At 33.5% G+C, this 15,839-nt stretch overlaps 1 protein-coding gene across 4 annotated transcripts in view; it reads left to right on the forward strand.

Annotated features, from left to right (window-relative positions):
- Positions 1 to 15,839, forward strand: part of LOC149804986 (nephrocystin-1-like) — a 147,324-nt gene that overhangs the window by 38,587 nt on the left and 92,898 nt on the right. For all 4 annotated transcript variants that reach the window (XM_089946244.1, XM_089946229.1, XM_089946251.1 and 1 more), the window contains exons 8-11: positions 770 to 872; positions 1,019 to 1,113; positions 9,096 to 9,165; positions 13,236 to 13,272. In XM_089946244.1, coding sequence (XP_089802370.1) covers positions 770 to 872; positions 1,019 to 1,113; positions 9,096 to 9,165; positions 13,236 to 13,272 — 305 coding nt within the window. The remainder of the gene's footprint in view (positions 1 to 769; positions 873 to 1,018; positions 1,114 to 9,095; positions 9,166 to 13,235; positions 13,273 to 15,839) is intronic.

Consider the following 15,839-nt stretch of genomic DNA (forward strand, 5'->3'; position numbering starts at 1 on the left):
CAGTTGTGTTATTATCCAAAGGCTCGTAACTTTTTTAGATCATTATGAGGCTAAAATGTATTACATCTAACTCTGTTTTCAGAATTCATTAAAAATGCATCAACAGTCATATAATGGATTCAAGATTTCCTAATAATTGCAATCAATGTTATAAAAAAAAACATTAAAGACTTCTGGTCATTTTAAGTAAGAGAACACACTAAAGAGTACATCAAAATATGAATTTTGTCATTTTATTCTCTTGCTTCATTTTAGATGTCTTGTTTTGAAACAAGTTTAAATTTAGCTATATTAGCATTGTCCTTAGTACCATATATACTCACCTATGAGTCGAGTCCAACTGCACACAACATAGATCCTGATCTGACTTAGCATAATGCACCTGCAGATCAAGGCCTGTGTTATTTGTTATAATGATTACTCCTGACAAACTGCACAGACCCAGATTTGCTGGCACACATGATGCCAGATCTGGGTCTGTGCAGTTGGACTTGACTTATAAGTGAGTACAGATGATATAAGTAATTGGGATGTTATTTAGAAATGTTGGTTCATCTGTCAGCATTGGAATTGTGGTTTCTGATGTTATTGACACAGGAGCATGATTATTAGTGTTAGGAGAAACACTGATTTTGACAGATTTCTTGCTTTTTCTTAGCTGCATCCCAGTTTTGAAATTTGGAAGGTTTGGAATATCTTGTAATCAACTAATCTGGAAAAAATCAAAATACAAATTAATTCATGTATTACTTATGATTTTCTGATAAAGAAAAACCAAGAAAGAGGATGAGGATGATGAGGAGGAGGAAGAGGAGGAGGAGGAAGAAGAAGAAGAGGAGGAGGAGGAGGAAGGAAAGGCAGTCATAATATCTGTATGTAAACATTCTTGTTTTGCTATACATTTATTTCATGTATATTGGATGTATTTAACAGGTTAAAAAGTAACTGAGAACTGAGAAGCAGTACAAATATCAATTCTCCTTAATGTTCTCCGTTATGTTTTTTTATTTTTTTTCAGGGAAGTTGGTTTGAAGCGCTGTATGATTACAAAGCTGACCAACCAGGAGATCTGAGTTTCAAAAAGGGAGAAATTCTCACAGTTATAAACACTAGGTGATGTATTTTCATTGTCCCTTGTATGCTCATAGTTGTAGAATGTCATTGCGCTAGAAGTACTTTTCTAGTTACAAAATAACACTTGATTTATAGGCTTAATGTAAATAATTTATTGCATCGTCTATTATACAGTGTGATATTATTATGAAGACATCAACATTGTATGCAGCATCGCAGAATTCATTGCTTCTTAATGAACATATCCATTTGAATGATTACTTTCGCTCAAACTTTACTGACAACATAGATATAAATGCTAACAAGATAGTATCAGTCTTGCTTATTAATTAAAAACTTGTCAGTACTTTTATTAGCTCACCTGGCCAGAATGCCAAGAGAGCATATGGTACAGCACTGCATATGCTATGCATTGCCTATCACTAGTTGGCTGTTCATGATAATTTACTTGTTACCACTCTCAAGTCCATATGCATGACCTGATTTTGATCAAACTTGGAATATATGCTTACATAGTCAAAGTCTCCAATGAATTTGGTCAAGATTGAAATCCAGCATATTAATGAAGTGATCTTGTGTGTAATTGGGTGAGCATTCTACCATTTGGATGATATATTTCTGATTCAGTTTTGATACAACTTGAAATATGGGTTTATATCATCAAGATTGTGGATTGGTTGGAGACAGAGCAAGATCCTTGCATACTAATGATGTAATCTTATGCCTGATTGGCTGACTTTGTTACCACTCAAAAGGCTAGATTTTTTATCTGATTCTGATAAAATTTGGAATATGTGTTTATATAAAGATTTCTGATAAGTTCATTAATAAACTAGATCCTCACATATTAATGACATGATCTTGAAAGTGATTGGCTGTTTTTTTACCACTCTAGGAGATTGTATTTCTGATCGAGCTTTGATCAAACTTGGTAAATAGTCCTAAATCATTATGAGTAAGATCCATGTTTTATTAATTATTGATTTTGTATTTGATTGGTTGAGCTTTTAAACACTTACGCAACTGTATGATTATATTTTGATCAAGCATGGTAAATAGGAATGTATCATCTGCATATATAATGTGTTGTGTTATTTGCAAGATCTATGCATATTAATGAGGTAGTCTTGAATAATTTTGGCCGAGCTGCTTACCACCTGAGAGACTATTTATGACAAATTCTTTAATCACATTTGGTAAATTGGTTTATACCATCAAGAAGTGGAATGATTTATTATTATGAGTGAGACCTATGATTATTTATGAGGTGATCTTACATGTAATTGGCAGAGTTTTTTTCCCACTCTAGAACCTGTAGTTTTTATAAGATTTTGATGGGTCTAGGAAATTACCCCCCCCCCCGGTATATAACCCCCATGCAACTACTCCCCTGCCATTAGCCCCCCTATCAATTCCCCCCCCCCCCCGGTATATTACCCCCTTGCCATTACCCCCCTCTATATAATTGTTATATCCCAAGAGTAAATAATAAATTAAAATAAATTTCAAAAGAATTTATTTTAAATTTTTATTTTAGTAAATGATTCTCAGCCTTGAAAATATATACTTGTCCTGGAATATTCAATAGTAAAATCATCATATCATAATGTTATATTACCATAAAATATGTTATATTTATAAGATTACAGCTGAATGTTATGTGCAATCCCTTGCAAGTATTCTAAGTGCTCTCTATTAGCAAAGTCATTAACAATGTTCATAATCCGAGCATTGCAGTCACGATATTTCTTTCAAGTTGGTTAAGCTGGATGTCCTCCAAGTTGCTGAGAAATTATCACGTTCAGGAATGATTGCTCTCTTTGAAGGATTGTCAAAAAGCGCCAAATGTTTGGATGGTCAGCAGCAACGGCAGCTTGCATTTTTCGATGCCAACCTTCAACGCTGTTGTTAGTGCGAGGTAATTCATTTTGAACATGGCTGTGTACACTCCAAACTTGAGGAATAAAGACAGGATTAGCTCGGCTTCGACGTGTTCTTCTGCCAATGTAGTTATCTTCAAAATAATCTAACAATTGATTCATGTCGTCATCTTCTGTAAGTTCTTGAAGTTCTTCAAAAACCTGCACAGTGTAAGAAAGCGGCACAAAAGCCAAAGCAGCTACCATTCTAACGGACATTGCAAACTCTGAATCATTTTGATATCTTTCCTGAAATCCAAGAGCTTGTACTTTTCTGTATATGCTCTGAGAAAAATGATAAAAACATCCTTGTACATCTATCCCTGCATAGCATTCTGCAACAGAATTCATGGCTGCTTTTTCATAATCCATCATAACTGTTGCAGGCTGAGCATTTAGAATTAGTGCCTTTATCTCCATGAAAAGATGTTGATAAGTTTCCATAGTTTTATTTGGGAGCAAGCACTAGAGGCAATACTCTAATCAGATTGTGTTTGTGTACACTTAATTAGAAACCATTTCTGCTCGAATTTTATTCAGTGAGCTGAAGACAAAACAATAGTATAGATTGAGCACGGATTATCAGATTGTGTTTGTGTACACTTTAATTAAATTCGTCGTATTTGCTTTAGTTCGATTTTTTATCTGTATGTCTAACTGATGCTAATGGCAGGGGGTAATATGCGGGGGGGGGGGGTAATTGAAAAGGGTGTTATGGCAGGGGGGTAATATACCGGGGGAGTAATTGATAGGGGGGTAATGGCAGGTGGGTAATTGACAGGGGGGTAATGTCCTGCTCCCGATTTTGATACATTAGCCACTGTCGATTTTGATAAATTAACCTCTATCATCAAGATCTTGCCTGAGTAGGATTATGAACAAAAATCACTTATGTTAATGAGAATATTTTTTTAAATATTAAATTTGTAATCATTCTTTCAGTATTTCTTGTTTAATAATATGCGTAAGTTTATTAGTAACTATGTCATTGCAGCCCATTTTCTGTTTCTTCCTGTTTTCTTGCAATGCGAAAATGATATGTAGTGATATTTTCTTCAGTTAAATGACATGTTACTGTATTGCACAATATCATATGCAACACGATGGCACTTTTTGGAACCTGACCATCATGTTTTAACTAGATTTATTTTCATGTAATTTACATAGATTGTAATTACAATACCACAAAAGCTTGTCTAGTAAAATGGTCAACTGTTATGTAAGCCATACCAATATTAGGTTGACTTGGACCTCACATATTAAAATAATCTTTGGCCAGAATGTAGACTGTAATTGTATACTATAAAGATGTTTTTAATTTCTTCTTATAGTGGTTTAGCTGGAAGGTAATCGACAGAGCTTGCTCACTTTAAGTACAGTAGCATAGTTTACCTTGCATACGGCCACACACTTTACAGTATGATTTCTTTTTATTCACATTGAAATATTCTTTCCCATGTGCTTGATTTTTTGGCCATCCTAGACTGATATATCTGTTTGCGCTCCAAATTTTAATCTTTTTTTGCCAAGGATCTTCTTGCATGAACTTTCTCTACATTTTTAGATCAGAGTGAAAGGGTCATATAGGTTCTTGCTTATTCATACATGTTCATATGACTTATTGTTGAACCTATATTTGTAGAAAGAAAAAGTTGGCTCTTATCTTTAAGCTAATGGTGATGACATTGGAGGCATCATCTTCAGCAGTTATATTGGAGTTTTTGCTTAATGTTTTTGTGTAAATGGAGACTTCATATGCAGGTCCCGGTATTGTTTTGTAGATTTGTTTATCATAAGTATTGTTCGAGATACCAGTTTGAAACATCAGTAATTAATAATATGATGATAAAAGATGTACGTGGGAAAATTAAGCTGTTCTCTTGTAATGGTGTGAGGATTGAGTAGGTCATATTGCAAATGAACAACTTTCACAGCAGAACACTTGGAATGCACAGTGATGTCTACTTCTCCAGTTTGGTTAGAGCAGCTCCAAGAATTAGGACAGCCTTCTGAAAAAAATCCAAGCTCAGATCAAAACATGAAAGTTCTGCTATTCAGAAAAATGCGTGGAATCATTTGGCTTTTTTGTATCATCAAGCAGATGTCTTTTATTCGTAATGCATTTGCCATTTTGGAATAAATTTGAAACACAGAGCAAATGGAAAGGCCTCAGTTCTGTTGTTGAATGTTAGTTAATTTCTACATTTTCTTTAGTCACAGTTACATCATGCTTTGATTATCTCATATTGTTTTTGTTCACTTGCTGTCTTTACTGTTCAAGTCCAGTAGTCATCATTTGGCCATAAACACTTTAATTTGCCTCAAAATACCATCTCTTGAAATGAATCTGTAACCGAAAATGAAAAAAGATGAAAGCACAAACAGAAATTTCTTGAGAAGGATGCTGTAGATTTTCCTGGCATGACAAAGTTGAGACTTGGTGATGAGTTTATATTTTGCATGAGTGTGGGACTGACATTAAGATAGCTTGCAGTTGACAAATAGGTTTAGATAGACATGCGAAAATTCAAAGCACAAGAGCTATGCACTTTTTCAGATGAGTCATTGCAGTTGCTTTATTTCAAAGTTTTTTCACACTGGAAATGATCTCTTAGTTATAAGTACAGAAACTTTGTTTTTTACAAGCTGTGTATTGAAAATAAACCTACCACTTGCCATTCTTGACAAAGCTGGGCCTGTGTTTCACACAGTGTTTCCAGATTCAGCTATTACCCAATAAATACAACTGTACCAGAATTAAACCCAGTACAGTTATTGATTAAGTGAACACATCTCATCTGACGGAGCATCTTCATCATGTGCCATTTAGCATTGCAACAGATGGCAGTACAGATCTGAGTGGCATATTCTGATTCCTCTTTTTTTTTAGCCAGCACAAGGACATGTAATGATTTTTATTACTTTTCTTGCCTGAAATGAAAATGGACAATACTGGTGACATGTATGATTGTGTCAATCTAATTCGTCTAAAACATGCAGTTCCATTAAGCATTTGTATCCCCCCAGATATTAAAAAATGCACTGATTGAAGTATTTTCAGTTTATCATTTCAAATATTTCCCCTTAGCATGACATGCCTTCAGTTGTGCCACTCAGCTGTGTTCAGATTTGTTATTCTCAAGGGTTGGCATCTCTGAATCCATAACATGATGACAGCTGAAAAAGATCATGGTGATCTCATTAAGAGTAGAGTGATCCACTATTTTGTTTGTGCTTTACTTTTGGTGCATCGACCATAATATTTTTTGGCTGCTACATACATGCATACTATATTTGTTATCAGAGAGCAGTAATACCTATGTTTGAAATAGTGATGACAAGAACTTTTAGGTTAGTGTAGCCTACATTGTAAGCACTGGTCACAGGAAGTAGAACACACATTCTCCTTATGTTTTTGTCATTTATTTTCATTCTTCACACTTTCTTGCAATAGTAAACAAAATATTGTTCACTTTTTATCCGGATTGTCTGCGACTTGTGTTTTTGTTTTCTCCACCATGAATGTGTTTGGAGCATATAATGTTACCTATGTACATATTTCTGTCTGTCCATTCACCAAGTTAAAATTCACATTAGGTTAGTTTTTAGGAGCTTGTGGGTCATTCATGTTGAATGAACATACTTTTGTTCTGAAATAGAGACATTCTACCATACTTAAATCAAAGGCTACTTTTTATGATCACCAGTGCATAGGTATTGCATTGAAATCTTTTAATGTAGCAATAAATGTTTATGTTACTATTGTTATTGTATTTATGCACCTGCCTCTGTAGCATTGGTGATAAATAGTAATCATGTGTCCAGACATCCATTCGTCCATCAGGTACACAATTTCCCTGATGTTTCTAGTCTGTTGACATAGCAACTGCCCAAGCAACCCCTGCAGCTGTTGGGGGTGGGGGCAGGAGGCCTCATTGGAGCAGAAAATTCCCATCAAATAACTTTCCTTGGTTGGGGTAGGTACCCCTAGAATTGCATTTTTGGGATGGGCAGAGCTTCTTTTTATGCCATTTGACTAGTCCAAGAGTTTTTGACTAGTCTCAGAGTTTTTGGGTGGATTGCTTTTAAACTTGGTAATTATTATGAGCATCAGTTGAGGATGTGTATATTGGCAAATCAGTTTCCTCCCATGTTTGGTTATAATTACTCCTTTTGGTTTTTAGCTTATTGCTTTTCATGGCACAGTGTCATTAGTGCAACTAATCCTGCAGATGGATTACTATGTAACTTTGTAAATATTAGGATCATCACTATAAGAAATACATAGTAAGAGGTTACTGTCCTCTTGAAGTTTTGTTCTTGCCCATTTTTATTTGTAGCTTAATGCAGTGTATCTAATAATGTTAGCACAATTAATCTTGAATCTTTTATGGATTGCCTTGGTAAATATTATCATCCTTTAAGGATGCACATTGCAACAAGTTACTGTCCTCCTACAATTTTCGTTGGAATGATTGTCATTCTTTTTTCATGTAGTGGAATGCAATATATGATAAAATCTGAAATGTAACTAGTCCTGCAATTGTTGATGCATCATTATATGGTCGTCATTAGAAAATGCACATAGCAACAAATCATAGCGATTTTTGTTAGAATTATTGCTTTTTTGGATTTGGAGCATATAACAATATTGTGAACACAGTCTCAGTTTTCTGTGGATCATCATGAAACTTTACACAACTAATGTGTTTATTGAAAGTCATCGTACTGTTGCAGTTATGGGGTGAATTATTGCCCATTTTTGTCATGTAGCTGAATGAAGTGTTAGTTAGAATCATGTGGATATAACTTGTCTTGTAGTTGTTTTACGGATTGTCTTGAAACTTGGTGCATCATCATCTGAAGATGTGTATAGTGACAAATCTTGGTTCTCTCATGCATTTTGTATGAGTTATTGCCCTTTTTTTGCATATAGCTGGACACAGTCAATGTATGACATGATATTGCAACTGTTTTTGCAGTTTTTAATGGATAGCAGTAAAAAATTAGTTTATATTATGGTCATTATCAGAAAATATGCATACCAACCAGTCATATTTGTCATACTGCTTTTAGGAAAATGATGCACTTTTTATTCCTATATGGTTGTTTCCATCATGGTGTAGGAGTGCATTGTGGGAGAATTGGTTGTATATTTATGTGAACAAATTGCTCACCATTGTTGAAGTTCAGAGTTGCTCTATTACCTTACAGCTACACTGGATAGTCTTCCTGCAAGTAACTTTATCAAAATAATGTCCCTTTGTGTCCTATTTTAATGATAAGTCAGTATCATTTACCATAGTGTGGAGACTTGAATTCATTTTGAAATGAGCTCTATGATCGCTTGAATCCTAGCAGAATCTCAATAATTTCTATACTGATAGACTCTGAAATAGTATGATGAATTACTCGATAAAACTCTTGAACTGAGCCTTCTGTTGATAGCTTTGAAAATCAGAAGAGTTTGCTCTTTCCTGTCTTGAAATGTCTTTTCATCTTACTATGTAAGTCTGTAAAACTGGGCACTCTGTGACCCTCATTAATTACTTTCATATTAACTAATATTAACAAAACACATACTTTTAGTGAAACAAATGGAGTAAATGCCAATGTGTTGGTTTGTGATAATAAAAATAAAGCCATATTTCATATCACTTGAACTACTGAACACAGGAGCTGATTGAATTGGATTGTTGGGTTTTAATTTAGTTATGTAGGTTCCACTGAATATATATTTTCTAAACTAATAAGACAGTAACCTGAGTTCTTTGCCACTGAGAATCAATTTACAGAAGAAAATTGTTTGCTAAAAAAAGAATTATCCCATATCTAATCCTCCGTCTGGTTTATTGACAGGCTTTGAACACTGAGGCATTTCTAATGACTCTCTACTTGAGGAGATGAAGATTTTTAAAAAGATGAATCGTTCACTAGCACATTTTCTGTACTCAGAAAGCCACAGACTTCTTTGAAAGTACTAATTGTGTATTCAACAAAATTATTTTTTTTGTAAGTTTGAACTCTAGATACGAAAGCAATTGCTCACATGTGGATTTTTTTATACTTCTGATATGTTAGATTGTTTATTGTTTTTTGCAGGGAAGATGGTTGGTGGGAAGCACAAAATGAAGAAGGAAAAAAAGGTGCTGTGCCATCAACGTATCTTAAGGTGAGCAATTTGCTTATGGATTTGGATTCCTTGTCTCGACAGACATATTGCACAAATTTCATATTTACCCAGATTCAAACATACTAATGGAGTGATCTTGCTGTTGGTTGGTTGAATTGGCTACCATTGTGGAAGCAACATTTCTTATCTGATTTTGAAAATGCTTGGAATATTGGATTATATCCTCAAGCTTTTGGATGAGCTTGGTATTGAGCAAGATCCATGCATATTAATGAGGTAATAATGTATTTCAGTGAATGATCTTCTTACTGTGCTAAAGGTCATATCTCTGCTCTGTGAAAACTTGTACAATTTTGGCTTATATAATCAAGATCTTGCTCAAGGTTTCATAATGAGTTAGATCGATACCCATTAATGGGAGATCATGCATCTGATTGGCTGAACTTGTTATTATTCCATACAGGGTTTTGATTCAGTTTTGACTGATCTTGGTATATAGGCTTTAATCATGAAGATCTCCAATAAGCTTTATTATGAGCAAGATATGTGCATATTAATTAAATCTAACACAATTTGAAACAGTTCTCAACATGTATGCAATCTAAACAATTTGCAATGCTTTTAAAATACCTCTCTCTTAAAATGAAAACAAAACAAGGGAAGCAACCCATGATATTGTCTGCTGAGAAACACAGGTTTGGTGTTACAGAATTTTTCCCAATGCAGAAATGACGAAGCCCAGTAGAAATGAATTTTCAAATACAATATGTATAAAATTCAATACATCTTTGGCATTATAATGAATAATTTTATAAGTTGAGAAAATATATAAAATAGAAATATTTGCAGATCAAAATACACAAATGCAGGCTGTGCATTATGTGCAGTGCTGTAATTAAGGGTCAGAATTTCTTTACACACTTATTGTTAAATTTGTTTGCAAGCAAATGTGTTTTCTTCCAGTAATTTAGCCCCAGTAAGAACATATTTCATATTAAAACCATCCTAACTTATACTTTTATTTGCACAGAATTATTTCTTAAAATTTTGCCGCATTTGAAATTCGTTAATGTTTTGAAGTAAGTTTTATATGCTAGTTTTGCCAACTTAAATTGCTTGAAATATTTTTTCATTGATGTGTTATTGTATGTATTGTGCCTTGTTTTATGGCATTTTATACATGCACTTCAATTAGTGACAAATTATTTAGAATTTCATTTTTTTTCTTCTGGGTGTTAATTAAGAAGATATCCAAATTTGCTTTTCTTTGAAACATTTACAAATTGAATTATTTTGTATAAAAAAATACCCATCACCTTAGCTTATAAAATATCATTTCGATTCATGTGAAAGATGTGGCTCTGCAAACAACAAACTTTACCAGTAAACATAACTTTGTAAAATTTTGGATGAATTTGATTATGGGCTAAAAATTATGAATATTAATTATGGCTCATTTTTTGTAAAAGATTTTTTTTATTAGGCTATAGTAAAATTGATGGTCAGCTGTTAAATTATGAAAGCCAGGTGAGTGATGTAGTAGCTATTGTACTTAACCATAAATGTTTTTTTAATTTAATAAATCCCCATGTCTTCTGAAGTATACATTTTTCTAAATGTCTATCATTTGACAAAATAACGTGAAATTCCAGTATATTTATAATTATTTTGAAGACAATTAATTGACTCTGCATTAGTAATGGAATATTTGTTGATTAATTAATAGCTCATTTAAATGAGGTGTTAAAAACTTTAGGATTTGCATGGTAGAATAGCCACAGACCTACATTATGAAAGTCCAGTATAATTATGAGTGTTTAAAGTTTACAGGAAACTCCGTTTTGTTTCAGACCTTTTCAGACATATATTAATGCCAGTGCTTAAGATTCCAATGTATAATTAAACTCCAAACAGTTTTGTATTTGCTGCAGCTTCTTAACAAAGTTTTGATTACTAGAAAAGTCTGAGAAGTTTTATCTACATGCTTTTTAAAAACAACATGAAGAATGTTTTGATATATTTCCATTTCTTTCTGCCCATTACCACATCTCTAAATAAATTGTGGAATTTCATGAACTTGGAAGGCATGTTTCCAATGCAAGAAAGATGCCACCCATGATTCCTATTCCTGGGATCCCAAAAATACAACAGTTGCAATTGCAAAATCATTATCAGATATTGTCTAAACAAAGCTTTATACAAGAAATCATAAACAGGAAGACACGTCATATATTTGCATTATGACCCTGAATCACTGTCAGGGCCATGGGGGGTAGGGGTGGAGTGTGTGTTGGAATATGCAGTAAAATCCATGGGGATTTTGCTTTGGCTTGCCAGTACAATTGCTGTTGTTAAGAATGTTTGGAAGCCAGAACTCGTTAATTGCCATTTAGTAAAGGATTAATAATATGCCTGGTAATTAATTGATATCTATACCAAATAATTACTTTTAGTCCTTAGTTAAGATATGGATCATGATCGTCCTTTTATTAGGTTACTACTTTTTCATAATTTTGTTTGCCTATTATTTTTTTTCTCAGTCTTTTAGTTTTCTTTCCTTTTTTTTGCTCATGGTGACCAAAGACTAAGTAAGCCGATTACATGACCCTGCATCTGTCATTCATAGAGCATGATTTGATATGCAAATACTGCTAATTAAACTTTTGTTCTCAAAGACCACTGGACCAGTTGCAAAACACATGTTTGGTATTTTGTAAAGCTCTCTGTCCTGGAAAACATGACTTTTTAAAAATAATTTTAGAGCACATGATTCTTAACTTTCAATTAAACTGCTTATATGAATTATGAAATTATAAACTTTAGGGTATAAATTAAGTAATCTTTCATTTTAAGCTTCCAAAAATATAGAAAATAAAAATATAACAAGGAACACTCTAAGTAAATGAAATAAATTTGATATCTAGGTATTGTTTATGTGTATCTCATGCACACAGTAAATAAGACACTTTATTCTTACTTTGGGAATGAATAGGCTCTAATGTGCCTTTTAGGCAGGACCTTATCCCAACCAAATCATGCAGCATTGTATGGTAAAGAATATATTAAATGCCATTAGTCATGAATGATTTTAAATTCATGTTATAATTGTTACTTTTAATATGTAAAACTCAGATAAATAACCTCATATGCTTTCTCCTGAACCACTTCCAAAAATAATTAGCATCATTAATCAAAATAACTGAACTTTTTAATATAGACATTTCTAACCACCAAACAACAAACCAGTTTCAGTACTTCTTAATGTTGTGACCAGACTGCATTTCATTTCATTCATGATCAATGGTATTTGACATCATGCTCATCAGAATGCTTATTTTTTCTCCCAGTATTTTGTACTGCCTGCTGGACATATGCTAGAAAGCATGATTATATAATGTCTTACTTTGCATGTTGGATGCTAATCATGGTCAATTCAATCAAATAGAAGTATTTAATTTTCACAAGGCACAACTGTGTTGCCTTTCTTATACTGCTCTTTAAGAGCTGTGCTGGCTGAGTAGTTAATGTATTAGACTTTTGATCAGAAGGGTTGGGTTCAAATCCTGCATGGACCAGTTTGGGTTGGCTTCCATGGTGCATTGCTGAGCAAGATGTTTCACACCACTTACCTCAGCATGGTATATATTTTCTTTTCTTGATTTGCCTTTAAATGTCAAGATATCAGCCATTCAAGATCAGTGGTGATGAGATCACTGCTTTGTGTTGGTTTTTTGTGTAGGCAATTTTATTATTGTTGTATAAATTCTGATGATGAGACAGGTCTATCTTAGTCTGTGGCAAAGATTTAGAAAATGTGCGCTAATAGTTTACAGTGCTGACTAATAAATCAGCAAGGAAGTTTTTGGTTAACCTGAAGAAAACCTAACATTTACATGTAGCTGTTGCCATGATTATACTTCCTGAACATCTGCAGACTTAATTGTTCAACATGGTCATATTGGGGTTCTCACAGTGATATAATGTGCTTTGTTTGAATAAACTGTTTGTTGAGGGATTTATATACATTATTATATAATGTAATATATTTCCATGTGAGAAATATAATTTTGTAGTCAGAAAATTTCCATTACTTTACTTGTTTGTTTCAGATGTTCAGCAAGGGCAAAGATGTTCATCAAGAAGAAGGTAAAATATGTACAGATGAAAATGATGATGCTCTTATTGGAAAACTTTTGTCCTACTTTTGAAATAATTGTGGACTCAGAATTTGTATTGCTTGATATAATCTTACTTATTTCAAAAATTAACTTTTCAGCAAATACAAACCTTCCAAAAAGTAATAATAAATAGCATAGGTTTTAATGAGTTGATTCATGTAAGTCAGTGTAAGTTTCTTTAATTTGGAATGTTTTGTATAACTTGTTGTTTATGCTGACTCTGTTATGTGAGCCACATGTCAGTAGTTTATGCTGATGTGATGCGAGCCACATATCAACATCATTTTACTATGACCATTACTATTAAATGGTCACATCATAAGGCTGGTTTTAGCTTTTTAGATGCAAGTAGTTTTGAAATATCAGCTGTTCAAAATCATTAACATGTGTTTGGTGCTGAATGCAGGTTTTTTGTGTGTTCAATGTACTTGTTGTTGGTATTTGGTGCAAAATGTATTTGTTTAGCAGGTGGTCCTTAAAATTAATGGACAAAAAAAGGGTTTTCTCTGTGCAAAGGTGTTTTATCCATATAGTATCATATAAATTAACCAGATGCTTTCTTCAGGTTATCTACATATTAAGAAGTCTAAGTTAAGAAATTAATTATATATACAAACATTTCGTGTGAGCCCCGCTACAACAAAATGATTGGGGTCCATAGAACCTGACCATGTTACACAACCAAACCATGTTTTAATCAGCCAAGTCAGTTAGCTGAAGAAAATGATTAATGTCTCAAAAAATGTAGCTGGGGTGGGGTGGGGAGTAACAAAAGTGGTGCAAAAGTGTATGCTTTAATTAAATGAGGACAACACTAGTCAAAAATACATTTCTATGTTGAAAACTTAATTTGTGTAGTACAGTCCATAATGTATTAAATACTGTACATGTATATAGAAAATCTATGAATTCTAGTACAGATGACATGTTATATAATTCATGTATCAGTCACATTCTATTGGAAAACACAATGGACACATATATAAAAATATGGTAGTCCACATTTGATCTATATCCCATTGTCACTAAGCAGTTCACTTCAATTTTGTTGCCAGTAGCACATGGTTGTAATTGTTTACATACTACTTGTACATGGGCCTAGATTTTGGTCAGCTGGAGACAGCTATCTTGCCAAGTCTACCAAGGAGATGAGGCTATTCATAGGAAAATGACATTAAATAAATTCAAAAGTATCACAAACATCTTTGCAAAATGCCCCATCATCTATTAGCTAGACAGCTAGATATCTATGATTTCAAAAGATTGGAAATTTAATTTGCCTTTTATGCTGTCATTGGTAGCAATTTTAAGCCTAAACTTTTTCCTGCAGAAAAGAAACTTTGTTTGCAGAATCATTGTGTTCTAGTCACTGGAAAATGCGACAATCCATTAGATTCCTTGCTTTTTTTTAAGTGGTCATTATATAATAAAATACTATTGTTATACTTGCTTATAAGTCATTTCAAATTGCAAACGATAAAGATCCTGATCTGCTATAGCATAATGTACGTGTTTGTTTGTTCTACTCATTACTCCTAACAAACTGCACAGACCCAGATCTGATGGCGCATATTGCAAGTATAGATGGTGAGTCTCACTGAAAATTCATGCAAGTGCACAGGACAGTAACCTGAAAATACTACTGGTACTGTTCATAACCAACTGATTTCATTGTACAGGAAGATGAGATGTAGTCAGTGACTCATTGGTAAATGCAGGTCGACATGAACATTAGCTCTTAATATGACATATCAGTCCTTAATAAAGTTATTTACATAATGAAATGTGTAATACAAAGAAAACCACTAAGATATTTATATAGTATGTCAAGTTACGGAATTGTAATACATCATAACGTGCCTAATATTTACTGACCAGCGCAAAAATGATGCATACTGTCCAGCTAATCTAGATCCACACATAATTCATATAGAAGCTGAGCTTCATAATCTGTTGCCTCCATTGATGACCAGTCTGAATAATAATCAGGATCCTTCTATATTGACTTGTCATCCATGACAATATCAGAATTAGACCTGATTTCCAAAGATGAGGCTATGGCATCCAAACAATAGCTCCTGTGAAATTACATATGTGGAAAGATAAGTTCCAGTAATGGATTGCTGCAACTGGAACTGGATCAAATGTATCCACAACAGCAGAATTCAGTTGAACAGTTAACAACATTGCCACAGTCTTAGCATGCACCCTGTTTCTATTATCCAGGCAAAATCTATAATCCATTTATTTTTTAAACAATATTTTTATTTGATAGTGTCATATTCCCGTTAAGTAGTTCTTGTTTTTGGTCCTTTTTGCTGTGTTTGATATTTTAGTGTCAGGTGGTTTTCAGGCACCTAGTAACCCCGACATGTTGATATTGGGAATCAGAAGTTGCATGTTCCATCAGACATCGTATAGACACAGAAGAGTTCTTATTTGGAGTTGCAAGTATCTATCAAACTGCACAGACTGCACATGAGTCATTTATCTCCTTGACTCACAAAGATTTATCAGAAACTATTCATCATCATT

Source organism: Sinohyriopsis cumingii, chromosome 2 (genome assembly GCF_028554795.1).
Source record: "Sinohyriopsis cumingii isolate HCF-2022 chromosome 2, ASM2855479v2, whole genome shotgun sequence".
NCBI classification, from domain to species: domain Eukaryota; kingdom Metazoa; phylum Mollusca; class Bivalvia; order Unionida; family Unionidae; genus Sinohyriopsis; species Sinohyriopsis cumingii.